The 23,387-nt window shown below is 32.0% G+C and overlaps 2 protein-coding genes and 1 pseudogene across 2 annotated transcripts; 1 reads left to right on the forward strand and 2 right to left on the reverse strand.

Annotated features, from left to right (window-relative positions):
- Window positions 1-2,931: 2,931 nt before the first annotated feature.
- Window positions 2,932-9,462, reverse strand: LOC108323528 (uncharacterized). The gene is made up of 7 exons (XM_052872063.1): window positions 8,992-9,462; window positions 7,639-7,793; window positions 5,964-6,212; window positions 4,449-4,583; window positions 4,195-4,377; window positions 3,878-4,039; window positions 2,932-3,709 (listed from the first exon to the last, which is right to left on the reverse strand). Exons 1-7 carry the CDS (start codon window positions 9,368-9,370, stop codon window positions 3,290-3,292), a joined length of 1,683 nt encoding a protein of 560 aa, XP_052728023.1. The 5' UTR covers window positions 9,371-9,462; the 3' UTR covers window positions 2,932-3,289.
- Window positions 9,463-14,900: 5,438 nt separating this feature from the next.
- Window positions 14,901-16,214, reverse strand: LOC108339148 (aspartic proteinase CDR1-like). The gene has a single exon (XM_017576293.2). The coding sequence runs from the start codon at window positions 16,212-16,214 to the stop codon at window positions 14,901-14,903; it is 1,314 nt and encodes a 437-aa protein (XP_017431782.1).
- Window positions 16,215-17,574: 1,360 nt separating this feature from the next.
- LOC108328358 (pentatricopeptide repeat-containing protein At1g05670, mitochondrial-like) lies at window positions 17,575-22,697 on the forward strand (annotated as a pseudogene).
- The last annotated feature ends 690 nt before the right edge of the window (window positions 22,698-23,387 follow it).

Raw genomic sequence — 23,387 nt, forward strand, 5'->3', positions numbered from 1 at the left:
TCTTTTTCGTAGTTATATTACACTATAGTTATATAAGTATATGAATTAAAATTAGGTAAATAGCATATATATAATTAATAAAAAGAGCAAATAATATTACTTTTAACTTTAAAAATGACAATTAAATGTAAACAAAATAAAAAATTCAAACATGAAAAAGAGTATTAATCTTTCCACTACCTTACTTAATAAAAATAAACTCGTTTCATGTTCTTAATTATAAATAATATTCAACACTTACCATGTAACGGAGTATAATAACAAAATTCACAATTAAATATAATAAATGTGTTTTGTGAGACCCCAAATAATTAACTCTGTAATACTGTCAAATCGGTCATTATTGCACTGCTGAGTCACCTGGCTGCTTCCATAAATACACCGCGCCACACGTTCAGTGCATTAAAAACGCACCAAACACTGCATGCACGCACGCCACCTGTCACGAGAGAAGTTCCCAATTCAGAAGTGGGAGTGCAGGTGTCAGCAGAGGAGACGCTCGTCCGTGGGGCGTGGAAATTAACAAAACTTTGGTTTTTCGAAAATCTCTCTCACCTGCACGCACTCATCTTCTACCTCTGAACTCACCCCTTCATTTCTCTCCAACTTCTCTCTAAAACCTTCCAACTTCTCTCTACTGTAACTTACTAAGCGTTTCTCCGATCACGTTTCAGCACCGTAGGAACGTTCGCTGAACCGAGAGCTACACATTGGACCGAACAGTTTCAAGAACGGAAATTGGTAAGTTCTCCTTCAGTAGCTCGTCCTTAGGTTTTCTGGAAACCAAGTTGTTGGCTGCTTGCGTATGTGTAGTCTAAAGGATTCATTTTTCTGTGGTTAGATTTGTTGTAAGAAGAGTCAAGAAACGTTGAGGGTAGGATACCGTTAGCCGGGCGAACCGAAAGTCTTGTATTAGGACGTTTCCTTCACTGATCCGGGTAAGGGAAGCTTATATGTTTAATTTATACTTGTATGTTGTATGATTTGATTTGGATATATGAAAAGTATGTTGTTTGAGTTGTTATGAACGATCGCTGATATTGTGTATGTTTTCTGTTGGTTGAAATGTATGTTGATTTGGATACGTATGAAAGGTGTATGACTATGGTATTGATGGATGTTAAAATGATGAGATCTGTATAGTATGAAAATGAAGCATGGATATGAAGTTACTAGATATGAATCATATGAAAAATGTTAAAGTTAAGAAAGTTGAAAAATCTGGATATGATAATTCTCCCTATGATAAATTACGCTCGTCACCGTACGGTCTTATACCGTTCGTGTTCCCTGGAAATAACTTAGAGTAGAATTCTTTCATTTGGGAAGAATTCGATTTGAGAACGAGCGTCCTTATTTCGAATTAATATGTTTGAGCGTTCGGCTCAGCATAGAGTTGTCGTACGCCTTAAATGGTACGGAATTAAGTAACGTTCGGTCTTACACTGAGCGTTCGTCCTAAATAGCGCTCGGTCTTATACCGAACGTTCGTTCTAAGGAGCGCTCGGTCTTGAACCAAGCGTTCGTCATGATTTGTTTTCAGTCATCTACCTAGCATGCGTCTTAACGTAGTGTTCGGTCTTAAATCGAACGCTCGTCCTTATCTTTGATTCCTTAACGAACGTAAATAGCGTTCGTCCAAATAATTAGTAAATTTACATTGACGCGTTCGGTCATTGACCGGCAGTCGACCCCTTTTAAACAAAAGATTCCCAACGTAGTTAAGTATTCTTCTTGATGTATCTTCGTCCAAGTTGAGTCAACCTGACCTCTTGGTACTTAAAATATTTTGAAAATGGTCGTATTCCTCTGGAGTCTTTCTGATCGATAATGGGTTATTCTAAATCTGGCTTTTTACGTTCGTCCTCTTCCTTCATAAAGTTGAACGTTCGTCCTTTTAAGAAAGTGGAACATAGAATGAAAATGTTAAGAATATGAAATATTAAGACATGTGAACACTATATTACATGATTATACGATTATGGAATTTGAACGAGCGTTCCAGGGAGGAACGTCTCATATATATACTGGATATTAATTGGTAAAGTATGACTGTGGCTATTGCTAATGCTGGCTTGGTCCATCCTGATATTCCGTGATACTCATCTTCATGTAGAGGAGAGTAGTTCATGTGTGGGAATGACAGAAGGTCCTTAGTCCATAAGTTAACATGGACGACGTAAGAACGGACTAACCTCGAGTGGCAGCTGTTGAGTGTATCCCAGTTACTACACCACTCGGGTGCAAGGACGCCTGTAGCTACACGGTTCATACAGTCCGGACGGTCGGTCTTATATATATATATTTCTATGTTACATTGTATTAAATTGTATGTTGTATGTGTGAGTTGGAATGTTGAACGTATATGTTGAATGTATGAATTAAATATTATAAGCTTACCCTTTCGTTTTCCTTGTGTTGTCCTGCTGTCTATGTACGTTCGTCCTGTCTTACAATGATCATCCGTGTGGATGTGAGCAGAAGGCGAGGCCACCCTTGAGGAGGTGATCGAGGAAGAGAACTTGGTGGAAGTGGAAGTGAAAGCGAAGCAGTAGAACGTCCGTCTTTCGTTTTGATTAGAGCGCTCGTAGATGTTAGGCTGTAAATGTTAGCTTATTTGAACGTTCGGTTAATTCTTTTGTAAAACCGTTCGTTCTAATTTACTTTTCTGTTTCGGTGTTGCGCTCGTTATTCTATATCCAAGCCGTTCGGCTTTTGAACCTTGATCTCTGTTAAATGTAAAGACTGCATGTTTTACTGTTAAATGTAATTATTTCTAAACTATGGTAATTACTATATTTTGGGATGTTACATGTTTTCTATTTTTAAGGCATTACATTCATTCACCTTTTTATTTAACATTTCAGGGACCAGATTTGTCTAAAATCATCCCGAAATTATTATTAGATTTATTTGTTTCAATACATAATATGTTAATGTTATTGACGTTAATATAATATTAAGCGTTTATGTGGTCGTGCCCACTCAAGTACAGCAGTTGCTTAGTGCTAACAATTCTCTTCAAAAAGACATTAGGTTTTAAAAAATGAATAAACTCATGCACTTGTACATGAATAATCTATAATCAGATGAACTTTACACAAAATCCGTTGCTTACGAACAATGTGGAGGAGAGCATCAGCGTTTCTCCCATGTAGCTACGGCATTGTTGGGTTTGAAGGACAGCCTCTTAACCTTGTTTGTAATCAGTAAATTTTATTAAATTTCTGGTCATTCAAATTATCAGCCACGGATCCTTGACATGTACCACACAGCTCAGTAACATTATTCAAGTAAGTTTTGAATTAAACCACCCAGAAAATTTAGCCAGTGATATGATATTATGATACATTTTGTGTATCAATCCATGGCTAGGTTCCTGGATGGAGGTAATCAACCAATGGTAATCTGACAATGTCGAATTAGATAATGGCTCTAGAAACTCACACCTTTCTAAGATGTCTGGTGGAGGAGCTCCATCAACTAGGTTACCCTTTAGCTTTGGTCTACCATTGGTTAACTCGATGGGCACATTGGCCGAATGACCTTGAAGATTTGAGGGAGAGGCACCTGGGATCACCTCTTGCTTAAAGGGGAGAGCTCTGGCAGATTGCAGACAAAACTCAATCCACTGATGGATTAATGGTGACGGCCCTCTCACACGTCCACCAATCCGACTTGTTTCAATCCTAGATGCAGCCGGAATTGCCTGGGAAAATAAAAACAAGGGTAAAAAACGGTGGCAGAAAAAAGTCAACAATCTCCTTCGGCAGTACTGCGAGGGTGCCACTAACAGTTTTCCATTGCACATAATTTCTTAAAACCATGAATCTATCAGATATGAAACCTAAAATGCAAGATACAGTAAGAGAAATACCCAAAGATCTGCCCATAAACTCGCTCCAGACTTTGGAACAACAACAGCAACATTAGACAGGCGTTTAGCAGCAGGAATAATATCACTACTCCATCCAACAGCTACCCAAACGTCTCCAACTCCAAAAGCTTTTAGATAGTTTGAACTATCAAACAGTCGAACCTACAGATATGTATAAAAAGGATAGAAACTTAAATTATTGTTTGAAAAAGAAAAAAGAAAAGTATTATGTGTCATGTATTGTTTTGTAAAGTTTTCCACCGCTGTTCCAACAAGAAAACAACAGCATCAGTAGAGAGATCACTCAGTAACAATACCTGTTTCGCGAGCAAAGCCAAATTATGTTTAACAGCGTCTCTCCCACCATTGACTTCAGCATTGATGTCAATTGTATTATAGGAAGTCCCCATATACTTCAAAACTGCACCAACAACTTCTCTAGGAGAATCAATCATTGAAATCCTTCCAGCTAGATCAGGCCGCCAAAGATCCGCCCAGTCCTGTCATTTCATTTTATATACTCACGTAACACTCTACAAGCATTTCACACTAGCCACTAAAAACAACGTACCTCTACAGGAGCCAACTTATGCTCTTGAAATTTATTTGTCTTGTATGCTATTACCATGCAGCCCCATCGATATGGAGCAGCCCATGTATCACCTTTAGGATCTATTTCTCCCTCAGAGTTCCTGCGTAGGTATACCTGGAACTTTGTTAGAGAGTGTAACGTATGCTATCAAGATACAACCCAAAAGGAAAACAACTAACTTAACATTGTATACCTAGGCAAATGCACTAAAAATCAAGAAGATATATAATACACTTTGATGACAACCAAGAAACACTCCAATAGAATAGTAACCAACAAATTTTGTGTAGGTAGAATTAACCTCAGGGATAATCAACGTGAATCAAGGAGATGTATAGACCAGGTTCTTGCTATCATGACAATCTAAGATACATTCCCAAAAGGACAAGTAATGGGTTGAGGTGATATATTTATGTTAGTAATTACAAAATCAGTGTAGTGATGTCTCTGCACTGCATAAGAGCTCATTTTGATAAATATCCAGGTACCTATTACAAAATACAATGGCTACCCTTCCGAGGTTCAAGAACAAATAGCTGTGTCAATATTATAGCACTACAGATAATAGTGATACTTCTCTGTCCAAGACTACCTGTACTCCGTTTCACTATTTTTACCTGTGATAGCTGATCCATTCAGGCTTCCACCTTTTGCCCCAAAATTATTTTTTTATCTTGAAAATATGAAATAAAAAAATTTCATAGCAACAACAAAGCCTTGTCCCCCTTTTATAGTCTAGGTTAGAATTTTTTGGTCAAGATCTTTTACTCCACCCTGTTAAATAGAAGAAACATATTATTATAAGATCGAAAGACCACTGAATTTCATTGAATTCAAATGGAAGAAAGGAACAGTTGGCTCAATTAGCGAAGGTAACAACTGTCACAGGACTAATCCCTTGCAAAAGACATGACCTCTTCATAACCATAACAATCCCTTACTGTCCAAACTTCCCTTTTCTTTCCCCACAATCCCATTTAATCTCATTCCCAACAACGCTCCTCTGTGGTAGTGTTTTGCATCCTTTTTTCCTACAATTTCCTTACTCCACTCTTTTGGGCTGTGCCTATACTGTTATCCCTTATATAGTAAATAACTACATTTTACACGTACCCCTACAGTCTCTATCTCAAAATAAGGTATATAGGTGCTCTCTCTGCTATGAAAGAAACTCATAAATAATCTACTGTGATACAAATTATGTCAGTTTAGCACAAACATAGAAGTATGCAGACATAAATGAGCATACTACAAATATGTCACATTACCAAGTGTACACAAAGCATTCAGACAAGTGCGATATCTTGGTTTGCAACTATATGACTTTTAAAATAAAGATATTCATATTTCATACATGCTCGATGAAGTATGCAAAAACATCAAATTTAAGATGAAATAAGTTCAAGAAATCAATGTTTTGGTGATAAAAAAGCATAAGACCAAATCTTGAGAGACAAGCTCGAAGGTGAAGAAAGATACAAAATATAGTGTTACCTTCCACTTGTCATTTAAGCTTTTAAACCACTCCTGATCTTCTACATCTCTTATTGGCTCAATTATAGCTTGTTTAATAGCATATTTGAGCCATGAATCGCCAATACCAACAATATCTGCTGCCAAAGCAGATGCTGGCCCAATTTTTCCTTTAGTAAAGGGAATTGTTAGGTCAGAAAAGATGCTCTCAAGACTTGCATAATACTTGACGTTAAACTTCATTCTCCTCCCTTGACAATTTATAAAGTCCTAAAAATAAAGAAAAATTAACATGACATACTATTAAATAAGTTAAAGCAGATATAGATTAAATTAATCGAAAACCTATAACTTGCTTAAAATAACATGGTAGATTCAAAGGACCTACAATATGAAATTGCGTATATTCACCCAATGTAGTTAAACTCAAGAATCTATCCAGACTCAGAAAGGGGATACAAAATCATAAATCATGAAAACGGAAACACAAATTCTACTGTACATATAAAACTCAAATAAAAATTTATGTATGTATGTATATGTGATAACATAACGTAAGAAAAAACACATGTAACACACCAAATAGTTAATTAAGCGTAAAGTTATAATCATAGATCAATAAGCATATGAAAGTCAATGACTAAACCCCGTACAATAGAAAACCCAACTCACAAGTCATGAATGACAAACAAAGAAACTTAAAATATTGTAGTAGTGCCAAGTTAACTACTCCTAGTACAAAAACACAACACTTGAAATCATAATCACTCAAGAGATCTCATTTCTTCCACTGAAAGAGAACCATTCAACCACATAAACGATGTAGTAGAAGATGCAGATGAACCAAACAATGATTCTAACAACCTCAAGGATGTTTAGTTTATGGAGGAGGAGGTTCACTGGGAGATACAACATCAATGAAACTTGAGTCCAACCAGATTGATACCACTCTCTACCCAAACCTTAAGGTAATGAGTTAATTGATCTTCAATCTTATATGGTGCTCCACCTTTTCATTTTTACTCAATGTGAGACTTAGACTCATACTTAGAATTCTAACAAAGGATGGCAGAGGAGAGCTCTAGTTGTAGTGGTTCATTCAACATTTTTGGGGTTCGGTATGAAAGGAGGCAGATTTTGTGCCAGAGGTTGAAGAAGATGCAATGATGACAGGTCAGCAAAGGTGTTTTCCTCTGTTATTAGTGTTGCGCTTACAAACAAGTTGGTTTCGGGGCTTGGGTATTTTGGGCTTAGGTTTACAAAGTACAAAACAAAGAAAAAGGAAAGGAACTTGGCACAGCGCAAAAAGGTTGGCACACAAAACATGATCCACACAAACTCAGAATACTCTCCAATTCCACTGCTTTTACAATTCAACATGGTGAGTCTACTTATTTTGCTAAGCAGCTATTCTGAACATGAACTAACCCGCTACAGAAAACCTAGGATTGATTCTACGAGTTGGAACACAACTCTGACTACAATGTTCTCACCAAATAATATGTTAATTGATACTAGAAGAGAGTTCGTAATAAGACATGATATTAGGATTTCAGAGAACTTTTGAGGAAACAATACACATTCAGATGGGAAAGAATAAAGAAAGGCAATTCCCAAGAACCAGCAAGGAGAAAAAATAAAGTGTAATAAATACTATAACAGGTTAAACAGAAAACTAGGAATATGTGTCACAAACCTTGATCCATGAAGGAGGTATAGAACTACGTAGAGCAACAACTTTCAGGGGAACAGTCAATGCAAATGATTTAGATTTCCAGGTATTAAAAGCTTCTTCTAATTCTTTATCTACAACAGTGTCTTTGTCATCTTGTTTTCTTCCATCATGATCATCTGTGAAAATTAAACCACAAATCACAACATCAACCAACCCATTTAGAGAGGTTGATTTTCTATCAATTAAACCACAGGAGTTCATCCTCCAGCAGAAACATCACACACCAAGAAAGAGGATAATTATGTGAGAATGTACCCATAACCAACGTAAGAGGTTATCATTATGACTCTTCTCAACCTATGCCAAAACAGTCAGGACAACTGATAGGTAGCAAGTGCTATTTGAGTTTAATACAGATAGAATTAAGGAAAACCATAACAAATTTTGTAAAATCAACTTCCTTTTAATGGAAGAAGCTAATACAAATTTTAAAATGTAAAATAAATAATAGAATCTCAGTATGAAAATGTAGCAGCAAGAACAGAAGAACTTAAAGAAACAAAACACCAAAAAATCATTCCCATCTTTTGTTCAATTTTCATTCATACTCCGTGTTCCTAGTGTCCATCCTGAGGTAGCTTATGTGTTTTAAAGAAATAATTGAATTTTTCCCCTTCCTGTAAACAACTTTTGTATGCTTTATCAAAATCAAACAATAAAACTTATTCAGGTAGTCCATGTCAAAAGTTTTGTATACACAATCAAATGATAAGAAATCCCGTGTTTATGTTTCTGTGAAATTGTACCTTATTCAAGCTCAATTTTCCCTACCAACATGGAACGGCAGTGCGGTATGGATGGCAGATAAGAAAGTGAAATAGTTCCATATTAAAGTATATATATATACATTATTTCAACACCAAGCTCCAGTTCGGTACGGTTGGCCGATAAAACGTCCCTTAAACATGTAATCCAGGGCTCAATTTTGAATCCATGGGTATAGTAGAACATATGTTGGGAAAAAGCAACTTCTGCAATAAACTTCCGAGCCTCAAAGGATTAACCTTTAACTAAAAGCTCGTAGATATCCAGGTTTGGCTAAAAAGCTACAATTCCAGCTAAGATCAAGCAACCAAATGAGTTATCCTCTATATTTTTCTTTTGTTGCCATCATGAATATCTAAAAAAAATATAAAAACCAAATCACACTATAAGGGGACATTTTCCACAATTATTAGGAAAAAACTGAAAAAAAAAGCATTCAACATTTACGAGATTAGAGAGAAAGCTAAGAAAACCCGAGAAAGCAGTAACTAACCACCGAATCAAAGAATAACATATCAGAGAATAGAGAGTATCGAGCTTCTTAGAAACCTTGAACATTTTGGTCCTCTTGAACGACGGGAGGACCGGCAGGTAGAGGCGACGGCGGCGAAGAGGCCAAACACAAGCGAACGCCGATGCAGAGAAAAAGCACGGCGGAGGCAGCCAGGCCCGCCACAGCCTTGATAGGTGGCGTTTGTGGAGGTGGCTCGCGGTGGAAAGCGGAGGCAGTGGGTGAGGGCGGCGAACCGCGTGAGGGAGTTGGGTGAGCGGAGAATGCAATTGGTGGTGCATGGAATGAGGATAGGAATTTGGTGGATGTGGCGGGGATTATAAGAAAGGGATTATGATAATAAGGATTTGGGAAGTGATAAGGGTAACGCGGCGAACATATAGTGAGAGCGTAACGAGTTTGTAGCAACACTGCCATTGTTTCGTTTCCGACTGGGTGGTAGAGGCTACCCTCGGATACTCTATCAAGGTTCTCACCGTGAGAAAGCGTATTTACACCGTTGGATTTTTCTCAATTTATAATCTACTGTTTACTCTTTATTTGATCATCCTTGAACATTACGACCACTTCACTGTCACCTCATTCTTTTTGTAAAGCTTTTGTTAAGATAAACATTAGTTTAATAATTCAAGCAAAATATGCCTATTATTGTTTCCAATTAATGCTTAATTTCTCGATTTGAAAACGTTATCATAATTTTGGCAAATCCTAACCGAGTTCCAAAATTTTCAGAACAGCAATAAAGAAGGGCGTATTGGAGGAGCTTCATTATGATGAAAGTGAAAGTGAAAGGAAAGATTAATAATATATTAATATAAAAAAATATTGTTAAACATTGATATTTTAATGAGTTTAACATAAATTGTTTCCTATTGTTTTGTTAATATTTTAGAAATGTCATTACTTACTTAGATTAGATATTTATAAAACAAAGTAACTTATTTATATTTTAAATTAACTACGTTTAAAAATAATAAATTTCTTTAAAATGGTATGGCCAATAAAAAATATATTTCATTAAAATAATATTACCTATAAATGGTAATAGCAAATAAAACACACCATAATTTAAAAATTAAATGTTTTTTCTTGCTATAATTAGTGAGAATAAATTATGATAATTTCATACTTGTTGGTTATGTTATCACATGATAAGACATGATTACTTTAAAATATGTGTATGTTTGATTGATATTTTGTATTTATTTTTTAGTCATTTTATTTGCATGCACATTGAATTGTTTATTTTAAATATTTGTAAAAATTAATTGAATTAAATTTTAAATTATTTGTTTGGACAATTTGAAAGATTATTTTATATCTTGTTAATGAGTATAAATTAAGTCCAACTTTATATATATTTGACAAATTTTAGTTAAAACATCTTGTGTTGTTTTTCAATTGCATAGTGTACTGTATTTTTTCTATCATTTCATGTATTTTTAATTTTAATATAGAATAAAATTAAAAATTTATTGTAAAGGTAAGTTTAAATTATTTTACAAAAGTTATATTTGGCACCAACACATTTATTTGTTGTCATGAATGTTAGTAATAGAATAGTCATTGAAAGCAGGTAGGAACGTGTTAAAAAATATTTTTATTCTTTATTTTAGGCAAAGATAAAAGAAAAACAAAATGGAAGTAACTTTGGATACTATTTTAATCCATAGGATAATGATACTTTGACAATATTTTTTTACAATATTTTAACATCATTTACGTGTTATTTTGTGATTCGTCCATGTTAGTGTTTATGATTATTATTATTGATTGTAGAGTAATTTTGTACCAATAACAGAACACGTAAATGATGTTAAGATGTTGTCAAAATTTTTTTTGTCAAAGTATGATTATCCTAATCAGAACATAACAGCATAAGCACCCTCAAGAGGAACTCATTAAAAAAAAATATATCACTTTATGTACATAACACATATATCAATCAAATCTCCCTGTGAAGGCGAATACACAAGTTTCATTTAAACCACTTGCAATCAAAATGTCAGAATCATCAATCACATCTCAATGAAATAATATATATATATATATTTATATTTCTGAAGGTATTTCTCGTTTGAGTGATCTCATTACTTAAGTGATATATACTTTTAGAAAATATAATTGGTTTTGTCACTTTCTTATTCAAATGCTTCCATATGCTTAAGTGTCTTCGAGCATCTTACAATGCATGAGCAATGGACTTATTGTATTACCTATAGCAAGTTCCTAAAGCATAATGTAATATTTGAACGACCATATTATCTTTTCAATGTCTTCTCTCCAAAGAAAAGAATTATCACTCGATTTTGTTTTTCATTAATGACACATATTACGTTTTTAATTTCAGATATGATACACGGTAAGCTATATTTATATATATAACACAATTTTTATTACATTCAATGTCTTTTGAGATGTTTTTAAAAAACAAAGTTTAGAATTCGCTTCACAAATAAACGAATTTTGTTAATAGATTTATACTTTTAATTTAGAGTATTTTTATTTTTATTTTTAACTTTAAAACTCTCCACGTTTTCTCTTTTTTTTTCTCTCATTTGTTCTTTTTCTACCTCTTAGTTCTTTTTTTTTCTCTTCGTGGCATTCCACCATCACAATATTTATTGGACCACAAACACTACAATATCCTTATATAGCAGACACTCTCTTAAAGGAAGGAAAGCTAATATACTATTATGGTTTTGATTACATTTGTATAGTTATATATATTGGTTTGGCTTGTGCATTGATCTGGAAAAGCTAGGGAGTAGAAAATCATTGAGGCCTATTGAAAATCATTGATGTCTTCAACGGATTTTAAAAACCGTGGAAGCCTTCAACAGATTTCGAAAATCATTGAGACCTTTAACAATTTTCGAAATACGTTGAAGGAATCAACGATTATCAAAACCCGTTAAGGCCTTCAACATTTTTTGAAAATCGTTGAGTCCTTTAACGGTTTTCGAAACTCGTTGAACAAATTTGAATTTTTTTTATTCTAAAATCTGTATTAATTTATGGTGTTTATTTATTTATTTTGTTGTTTTTTAAGATTATGTTCATAAAGAATCGTTCAATAAATTGTCATGTCTATTGCAATGCAAACTTTTCTTCCTAGTTTTATATACAAATTGAAAAATCAATCAAGTACTGATGGTCAAGAGATTAGTCAAAATCAACAACATCAACCACAATATAATCTTCAAGATGAAAATGATTACCATAATTATTAATAGTAGTCATGTTTAGAATTTGTATGACTCTCTGTTACACAATCTATAACTTCTTTATAACATTATTTAGTCGTGTAAACCATGTTTAAGTGTTAATGTAAAATGTTTTGTTTGAAAAATAATTATATATTTTTTAATTTTCTTTATGTTTACATTTATATTCAAATCATTCGTAAATAATAATAAATTTGATCATAGATTTATAATTAATTATTTATTTATGTTAAAATAATATTTTAAAATATATTTTTTACAAGACAATTTTTAATTTTGTAACAATGAAATGCTTATGCTATTCTCATAAAAAAATTATTTTTTATATTCAAAATTTTAGTTGCATAATTTAGTCAATATATTATTTTTAAATAACTAGAGAAAAGGAATATCAGTTTACTATCAAGAATTAGTCAATATATTACTTTTAAATAACTAAGAGAAAATAATACCATTTACTGTAAAAAATGAGTATCATTTATTGTAAACATAAACATCTATTTAAATAAATAAAAAAATTAAGTATTTATTTTTTTTAAAAAAATAAGTATCCATTTAAAAAAAAATTAAGTATCCTTTAACGTATCTTCATGAAACATATATTTGTGTAGATGAGGATTTTCTTTCTCAATCAAAACTAGAAACGGTATAAAACATATTATTTTTAATATGGGTACTAATTAATAGAAGTTATGTTAATCAATATTAATTTATTACTTGATATATAACGTTCATTTTAAGATAAATATATTTACTTTCTTTCTTAAAACTTTCATAATTTAAGTTTAATACTTAATTTGATATATGTTTATTTTTTATTTTAATTCAAGTAAATCTTAAACTTAACATATTAATTTCAAGTACTATAAAAATAATTTAATTAATTAAAAAGATTCAAATGAAAAAATTGAATCAAAATTAAAAATTGTAGAAAAATAAAATATTTTGCTCTAAAATAAAAACCAACATTAATATAATAGATAAATTAAATTCACATTTAATTTATTAAATAAAATATAATGTATATATAATAAAATTAGCAAGTTTCTCATTTAATATGAATTACAACTACGAATAAGTTAGTTAATAACTTATTTCACTACAAAAATACTTTGATCTATCGATCAATACGTGCTTGATTAAGTAATAAGTAACTTATTTTATAAACTTATAGTTACAAGCTACTTTAGTTAGCTTTTCAGCTAGAAAATACTTTAACTACTTTATCAATCACAAATTATTTTGAGCGTCTTATACAAGATTAACAAATCCGTTATTATTTGAATAACTTATACCTAGTTTGACCAATACGAAATTATTTATAAATAACTTGAAATAACTATTTTACATTTTTAATTTATAAACTACTTTAACTGGTTTATAAACTACAAGCTACATAATTAATTTGATTAGCTTACAAATTATAAATTACTTTAGTGCATTTGTTAAAATTAATAAATTAGTTATTAGCTTATTATTATACAAATTTATTAGTTAGTTTGACCAATATAAAATATTTAATAAATATTTTGAAATATATTTTTATTTTAGAAGTTTGTAACTTATAAATTAGGCTTAAAAGATTAAATATATTTGTATTTCGTCCACATTAATACAAAATTAAAATTGATCTTTATTTTAATATTTGAAACAAAATCTTTATTGACATATTAAATAATATTTCATACTAACATTTAAATTGTTTACATTGATATATTTCAATTTAATCAATCGAAAACATTATTTAATAGGTAAAAAATAAATAGCAATGTTGGTTCAAGAGAACTATACCAATTTATTTTTAAAGTTTAAAAATAAAAAATATATCAAAGTTTAGGACAGTGACAAATTTTAGTTTCATATTTAAGTTTTGAGACTATAAATATATTTAATTTTTTTTATTACTATCTTTTGATTTTATTGCATTATCTTTATTGTTCTTTTTTTTCTAATTTTATATACTTTTTAATTTTTATATAATCCAAATTAAAAAGATACTCAATATTATAAATTAAAGTTATACAAAATTAAAATTGTAAAAATAAATTAAATCTAAGAATGGTTCAAATTGAGAAATAATTTTTTTATTTCAAAAATAAATAAAATTTAATTTTCATCGATATTTATTTCACAATTCATCTAAATAAAATTACTTGTTCAGATATAACTTGTAAAAAGTAAGCATCAATACTTAAAGTTTAATAATCTTTTCGTCTAAAAAAACCCAAATTTCATTTATTAATAAAAATTAATATGTAGTTATTTATCCTATTCTATATCAGTTTAGTTTACCAACCATTGTCAATAACTTTGATTATCAACCTAAACCATATAAACTAGAAACTTATCATCTACTAGCTTATTAGCTAACTTTGCCAAACAAACCCTTGAAATCACTTATAACTCATCTAATTCCTTTAATTATTTTCATTTATATTTTAACATATTTTCTTATACTGCTTAAAACTAATGTTTTATTATAAGATTATATAGAAAAATCACATGCATTAAAAGTTATAAAAAAAACTTTAATGTAACAATAGTTTAAGCCATAATAAATAAAAAATTAATTATAAAAATAAATACAAATTAGTTTCAATAAATGCTCATTAAAAAAAACTTGAAACAACCCAGCACATAAAAGCAACCGTTAGTTCTGTAATAATAGTATTCATTATGATTTATTTCTGATTGAAGAAACATAAATTAGTGTTTCATAATTATAACTTGCTACAATCAGTAGGTTTAATGGAGAAAGTGCGAGACTCAAGGTCATATCCTATTAAGAAATTGGTCTGAGCCAAGTTTCCTAAGAGAGATAATTGGTACTGTGTAACCATTGCTAAACATATCACATCCTTCTTCACCATAGAGAATGTATTCACTGCCGGCAAATTCACATCTCCTCCTTCAAAATGTGCTGTGATAATGGGGAGTTTCATATTTTTGTCACTGCTTTCATAACAATGGTCAAAAGTACCGGTAGGGTCACGCACCCTTTTAGCCCTAATTACTTTGCTTAAAGCATGTACCAAACCATTATAAACATCAGATGGCAAAAGAGTATAAGTCGTTCCAGTATCAATCAACATATTTCCTTTGGTAACATTACCCTTGGGTGCAAATTCAATCCTCTCTTTCCCTACACTCAAGGCTTCCAACGTGACTGAAAAGCCACCAAGATTATTAAGAGGAGTTGTAACGACTCCAGGACCAGAAACCAAAGAACCGTTTCCAAAATTAATCTTGCTGGTGGAGTTCTCATTCATCACTGTATTGGGAATCAGACAATAGGAGAATTTCTTCCCACCAGATGAATAGGGACCCAATTGAGAAATCAGTGAAAGGTTGCCACCACCAAGGCCAATTATGCCTGATCCTGACGCATCAAATATGCCACCAGTATCGTGAGCACAACCAAATGTAACATTTGGAAGAGAAATTGGGTTGCTGATGCCTATGGTTACTGTTTCAAAAGCAAGGTTTCCCGCAGTATGAGAACCATCTGCATAAGCACAACTGTAACCACATGTTTTCTTATCAGGACATTGTGTTCTTGGTAAACCTAGTATTTGGCTACAAAGTGTAGGTAGGCATGGTATTGTCTGGTATGATTTGGAACGACTAGGGTTAAAGAGAGGGATAGTTTGATTGTAGCATTGTCTGCATGGCAAACATTGTGTCCATATGAGGTCACTACCTGTGTCAGCAATGCCAATTACTTCAACAGGTGGTGTTCCGATGAAAATCTTCATGAGATACTCTCCACCACCAGGTTTCATAGGGGCCTGTAGGTTGCTGCCATGGTTAAGGCTATCAGCAGCAGCTTTGAGATGGTTGATGCGTTTGAATGAGCGTTGGAAAGCATTGTGCAAGCGATCAAAGTGGGTGATTGAAGGGTCGTAGAAGGGAGATAAAGGGGAATCCCGGTGAATGAGAAAATCAGTAGTGGCTTGAGAGAAGATTATGAAATCAAGGGTTCCTAAGAGACTTAGGGCAAAGCAAAGGGCTTTTGATTTGGGGCTGATAGCCATCTTTGGCAAAGTAAATTCTACTTCTCTTGCTGCTCAATTTATAAAGACAAGGAGTGTGAGAAATCCATAACTGGAATCTCAAAAGGGTGTTATTTGATTTTAATTTGGTAACTCTGACTTTTTAAAATTAAGGCACATTTTGGCTGAGAAAATAATGTAAAGAATATCTCTTTATATATGTATCTACTTTTAAATTTACAAAATCATAATTTTAAGGATCAATATAATATTAAATTAGATACTAATTTGTCTTAAAATTATGGTTATGGAATAATTTTAGTTTTTTTACACTAAGATGAAATAAGATTTTCTATTTTCTTTGGGTTTGATTATCTTATACTATCTCTGAACTAAAAATAAATTTACAAAAATAATTTGTCCATCCCCATCATAAATGGAAAAAAAATTGATATTATCAAATATCCAATGTTAAAGAGATATTCATTTTTTCTTGTGAATATTAAATATAAAAAAATAAATTATAATTATACAAATATCAAATAATAATTATAGAAAAGAGTAAAAAAATCACTTTGAGATAAGTTAGGCAATAAATAAAAGTTAATATAGGTATTTTAGATTATCCACTAAATTATAAAGGTGTTATAATAAATTTAAATTGAGATATTTATGAGGCTGAGGAAGAATACTAGGAGGTGGTATGAGAATGGGAGAATATGTATATTGCCTATAAAAGTCTCAACTATCAAAATCAAGTCAAATTTAATTATTTTCGAGAAGTTCAAGTTTTATTTATTTTTGTCTAAATAAATAATAAGGAAAATAGAATTCATATGTATTTTAATAAAAAAATATTAATAAAAAAATGGATGTGAAAAATTAACTTAAAATTTTTAATGAATATTTCTTCGGAACTCTACTTTAATGTAATGTTTTATTGTTAAAAAATAAATAATTATTATTAAATTATTCATAATTATGTTTTGAATCCTTCATAAATTTGAAAACTATTGATTAAGTTTCTATTAAATTTTGACATCAAGTTATCAAAAAAATTTAAAACTTTTCAACTTTTCAATTGAATTTTGACAGTTAGATGTTTTTATTAAATATTAGTTTTAAACCTGTGCCATGTTTGTCTATTGTTTATTGAAAGAGATTTAGAAAAAAATAATAATAAATATGGTTAAGTTTATAATTAACTTTTAATAAGATCAATTATTTATAAGTTTAAAAAGTTATATATTTATAAAAATATAAAAATACAAAGGATAAAACATGTGAAAAAAAGATACACCCACTCTGATTCATCTTTTTGTAAAGAGTCATCAATATTTGTGTTGGTGGGCCTTTGACTCTGTTGATTTGATTGCCTTTTATTGGTTTTATTTGATACCCACAAAAGTACCTCTTCTAATTGAAAAAAAATTTCATCACGTCTGTGTCAGCCATTCCCTTCTTGAAATTGTTGCGGATAAGCACTTTTCCCTCCTGTTCTCTCTTTTTGTTCACACTTATACTTTCCTTTCTGCAATTGAGTCATCTTATTGTAAAGAGTTTCGTTTCCTTCTATTTTAATTTGTTCTTTTACAGACTCGTAAAATTTTCTCAGCTATAGAGCCATGTTATGTTCAAAATAATCTTTCTTTCTTACTTTATATGTTTTCCCTATTAATTTTGGTTTTTCATAGTTATGCTATTTCTATCCGATCATTCCGTTCTTGTGCTCTGTTAATTGTAGTTGTCGTGGTTATTCGTGTGAGGATTGAGTCCCATAACGCTTTTCAGTTTTATAAAAATATATCAGGGCTTGCACTATTTGCATTTATTTGTTTGCAACAAGCAGAGACTTCGTTTGGAATTTCTCTGTCGGTTTGAATATTGGATCAATCGTTATATTGGGTTGATTGTCGCTGACTAAACTTGTTTGGTGGATTATTAATGACGTGTTATTGGAATGTGGGGGTTTGTGACAATCACTTGTACATGTTATATTAGTGGAGTTATCTATTAGTTTTTCATTCTTGAATGTATGGATTGCGTAACTTGGTTTTCTAGTAAGACATTCTTGGTCTTTGCAAAGAAGACAACCAATATATCATGTGAAATGTATTTAGATGACAAATATATATATATCAGATGTTTGTGCCCATTCTTTTTCAAGCACTGAACAAGCAATGCTGATTTCTATCTTCATCGAGTCTTGAGTTTGTGTAATTACCTTATGGTTTCTGTACTTTTTAATCTTGTAAGAGATTATTTTTTTCGATTTAATTCTTCTTGCTTTCCTCTTGAGCTTTAAGAGATAGGAATCATCGACATTTGTGTTGTTGGGTCTTTGACTACAAAAGTATTTCTTTTAATTTGATACCCATAAAAAGTATTTCTTCTATTTTAAATAAGCTTGGCCATTACAGCTATGATTTTTTGTTGGGTGTCGGCCATCCGTTCTCGAAGCCGTGTTGGGTGAGCATTTTTCTCCTTATTTTTCTCTTTCTTTTCCACACTCGACATTTTTTTCACCCACTCTGACTCATCTTTTTGTAAAGAGTCATCGATATTTGTGTTGGTGGGCCTTTGACTCTGTTGATTTGATTGCCTTTTATTCGTTTTATTTTGTATGAATTTGACAGCTTGCAGATATATTGTTTTATTCATTCTATAAATCTGAGCTGATGATGGTGTGACTGCAATTTTGAAACCACTATAACCTGAGGTAGGCATACATCCTAAATGGAACAGTCGAACAATACTTTGATTTTTTTGGTTCACAGTGTAAATTCGATAAGTTTTTATTTTGAATTGTCTCTCCTGGAGTTATCGAATTGCACTTTGATTTCCTTATTTCACTGTGCAAATCCCATATGGTATTTTTTAGTTGTTCCATCATAAATAGAGTTGTCAAATTGCACTTTGACTTTCTATGTTCACAATAGAAAATTTTGTGTTGCCCCTTGTTATTCGGGCAGTTGATGAATGCTTTGTGTATCTTTTGATGGTTTGTTGGGCTAAAGTAGAAGGATTCCAGATTATGATTTGACTTCATATTTATTCATTTTGTAAAAATGAGTTGGTTGTGCATTCTTATGAACATCAAGGAGGATTATAAACTGGTGTTGGATTTCTTTAACTAGATGTGCCTACGATGGGACTCTTGTTTGGAAGTCCTTTGCATTGTTTTTCAGATTGTTATGGTTTCTACGTACTTGAGACCGGCTCACAGGCTGGTTTTTGAGTTCTGGGAAAAGCCTCAATTGGATGTTGGTAACTCGTTTGCTCAATTTACTAAGAGGTTGATTTACAATTACAAGGACGGGTGCACATCCCTTTGTGTTTGATGTGTTGTTCCAAGTTCTTGTTGAAGCAGGGTGGCTTCTATAGGCTCAGAAACTGTTTATAAATTAGTAAATTACGTGTTCTTGTTTCTGCAGATTCTTGTGATTTGTTTCTAGCTAGGCTATCTAACAGTTTTGATGGGAAAAAGATGGCAATTAAGGTGTTCAGAAAGGATCCAGAAGTGGATGTTTGTTGGAATACCATGTCTTAAAGCCATGGAAGAGTTGTAGGGAAAAGGGTGTAAGCTAAATCAATACACATACAATAGCGTAATTTCCCTTCTTTCTAAGACTGGCAGGGTAGTTGAAGCAGAGCAAGTCCTGAGGGAGATGATAAACCAGAGGATTTTTCCTGATAAAGTTGTGTATATAACTCTCATCAGTGGGTTCGGCAAGTCTGGGAATGTTTCACCTGAATAGAAATAGTTTGATGAAATGAGACATAAGAAAATAGTTCTTGATTTTGTGACTTATACTTCCGTGATTAATGGGCTCGGTGAAGCTGGAAAGGTTGTGGAGGCACTACAACGTTTAGTGAAATGTTTAGAAAAAGGTTGGAATCAGATGAAGTTACTTATACTGCTCTTATACATGGGTATTGCAAGGCTGGAGAAATGAAAGATGCATTCTCTCTTCACAACCAAATGGTTGAGAAGTGTTTGACTCCTAATGTTGTCACTTGTACAACATTGGTTGATTTCTTGTGTAAACGTGGTGAGGTAGATATAGCAAATGAACTTCTTTAAATGTCTGAGAAGGGCCTTCCACCAAATGTCTGCACATATAATGCACTAATCAATGGTCTTTGTAAGGTAGGAAATATAGACCAAGCCATAAAAATTATGTAAGAAATGGATCTGGCAAGGTTTTATCCTGACCCTATTACATATACTACACTCACGGACGCTTATTGTAAGATGAATGAAATGGCCAAGGCACTCTAAATGTTGTGGGTTATGCTTGATTTAAAACTTCAGCCTACAATTGTTGCATTCAATGTGCTAATGATTGGGTTTTGCTTGTCAGGGATGGTTGAAGATGGTGAAAGGGTAGCTAAATGGATTTTCAAAAAAGGTACAAGGCCAAATGCCACAACATTCAATTTTCTCTTGAAGCAATACTATATTAGAAATAACATGTGTGTTATAACAGAGATTTATAAGAAGATGTATGCTCAAGGAGTGATACCTGACAATAATTCCTATAATATTTTGATTAAAGGGCGTTGTAAAGGTAGAAATATGAAAGATGCATGGTTTTTGCATAAAGAAATGGTTGAAACGGGATTTAGTCTAACTGCTACTTCCTATAATGCTCTTATAAAAGCTTTCTGTAAGAAAAAGATATTTGTGGAGGCTAAGAAGCTATTTGAGATGAGAACTCAAGGCTTTGTTGCAAAAAAAGAGATATATGATATTTATGTTGATGCAAACTATGAAGAAAGGAAATGGGAAAATACTGTTGAGCTTTGTGATGAAGCAATAGTGAAATGTCTTCTTAAGAGAACTTAGTTGACTTTTGCGTATACCACTTTATGATGGAATTATCAGGGCAGTAATTGTTGTTTGTGTTGTTCCTTCTTTCTTGGTAGTTCCACTGAAAGTAACTTGCATATGATGACAGCAGTTGCTCTCATGATTAGAGGAGGGAGTTTTCCAATTCCAAATTACTATAACTAAACATCTGAGTAGCACAAACAAACATGAGGGAGTTTTACATCCTCAATTATATGTTACTTATTTTCCTTTTAAATATTATTTAAACCTATTTAACCAGTTTTATGTAAAATTTATTTTTAACACCTGTAGCCTATCGAAAGACATCCATTACTCTGTTCACTATAAAAGATTTCTTGTTCATTTCATCCTCAACTATTTTCATTTCTCTCTTGATATTCTTGGGATTCTTACACGGTCCATTCTCTCTGTTTTCCTCCCTTTCATCTTCACTCACTCTCACACACTACTATCATTGCTGTAAGAATAGATCAACCAGCAAGTGACTGGAAATCGGTGGAGAGATGCTAGTTATGCTTTCACAATTGATAAGGTACAAGTATATTTTATTTAATGAATTGTTTATATAATTATTCATTTTCATAATTCTTGAGACTGAAGTTAAGAGCTATATTTTCAAGATTGGTTTTTGTTAATTCCCGGGAATTAAATTCAAAGAAACTTTGAGTATATCTTTTTCTGGTTATTATTCTTTTTCAAGAATTTATTAATTGTTTCTTTTTCTCTTTACCCTCTTGGTTGTATAAACTTCAAAATTTTTTGTTAAAAGGCAAGATCAGCCACTTACATCTTAATGGGTCTATTATTCTCTCTCATTGCTGGAAGACTAAACAAAGAGAAGTGGTAAGCGAATAAAGGAAAAACCAAGGTGCGTAGAATAATTAACAAACCATAACTTACGTTCAAATCCATAAATACCCTTCTTTATTTTTATCTTTCCCTCACAATTTTATTACGTGTCTAAATTTGAGTTAGTAGTGTGCCTTGAATTGTATGACTTAGTTATCAGTTCTTGGTCTTAGGATTGGGTTATTGAGAAGAACCATTGTGTTGGAAAGAATAAAACAAGTGGAATAAACATTTATGTTCTTCAGGTAAGTTTATTTTTAAAGCACATTTATGTTTCTTTATCTAAGCTTGAAATTGATAGTGATGTTCTGCTGATTGTGGATGGATTTATCTGTGCAGTATCAGTTTGAGGCAATTAATTGAGAGCAACTAGGATCTTTTACCTGCACCAATTGTACAAGATTAATTGAGGCAATAAAGGGAAGTGCTTGATGTCATATATATCACCTTTTGCAGTCTGTTTAACTAAGGGCATATACACTGATCCACACTTTATAATCTGTATTGTACGATTGGCCAGAAGCTAGAATGACCAAAGCTATCCAGCAGCAACAAATTGAGCACGAGAATTCTTACACAAGAAGTGGGAACATGGATCTTTCTACAGAAAGGATGACTAGAACCGTAGCATAGGATTGATTGTTTTGTAATTGTTTTGATTCGATTTGATTTGTAATAGGCTTTTGTTAGCCTTGTGTTTTTCTGTTTGGTTTTATTTTAATCTGTAAAAGGCCATTAAAAGTCCAAGTGGTTTGGAAGTCCTTGGTGCTCTTTCAACTCTTGACAACTTTTCTTGATTGTTTGATTTAAATTTGGCATAGCTAGATTGATGTGTGTATGTCTTGTTAGCCAAAGCTACGTGCCTCACTGTTTAGTGAGTAGAATTTTATATTATTGATGTTTGATTCCACGTTGAGGAGTGATCTAGGTAAAAGGAATTAAACTCTAAACCTTGTCACATTAGAGTCCAAAATTAGGAGTTAGTCTTTTAATTGTCTTTGATTAGAGATTAAAGTGTCCCTCCAATTTTAAATCTGAGTTAATATTGTGTTTCAAATTTTGAAAGCCATATAAAATTCATTTTATTCAGAGTGCAAATTTTAGATGCTTACATTTGAATTGTTTATAATGCAGTTGCAAGATGAATGCTTTATTCTATGTGGCTATTTCTTGAGCCCAAAAGATATTTTAAGAGGATGCATGTGAAATTATAGTTGTGTAACATTTGTGTGCATTCATATTGAGACTTAGGGAGCATAGTTTGACATATTTAATCATAGTCAAGGTAGTGAATGAGTATATCTGAGTTAAAACTTTGAATCATTTTTTACGATGAAATTTTTTAATTATCGTAGGAAACAATGACAGTTTGTGAGTTTAGTGTGGAATTGATGGGTTACAATTGTGCTTTATATTGAATTATGGGTAATAAATATTGCTTTTGAGTTTCGTATGAATTTGATATTATGTTGAAATGTTGTTTTATTTACTCAATGTGTGGTTGCAATTTT

This window comes from Vigna angularis, chromosome 1 (genome assembly GCF_016808095.1).
Source record: "Vigna angularis cultivar LongXiaoDou No.4 chromosome 1, ASM1680809v1, whole genome shotgun sequence".
Taxonomy (NCBI): Eukaryota; Viridiplantae; Streptophyta; class Magnoliopsida; order Fabales; family Fabaceae; genus Vigna; species Vigna angularis.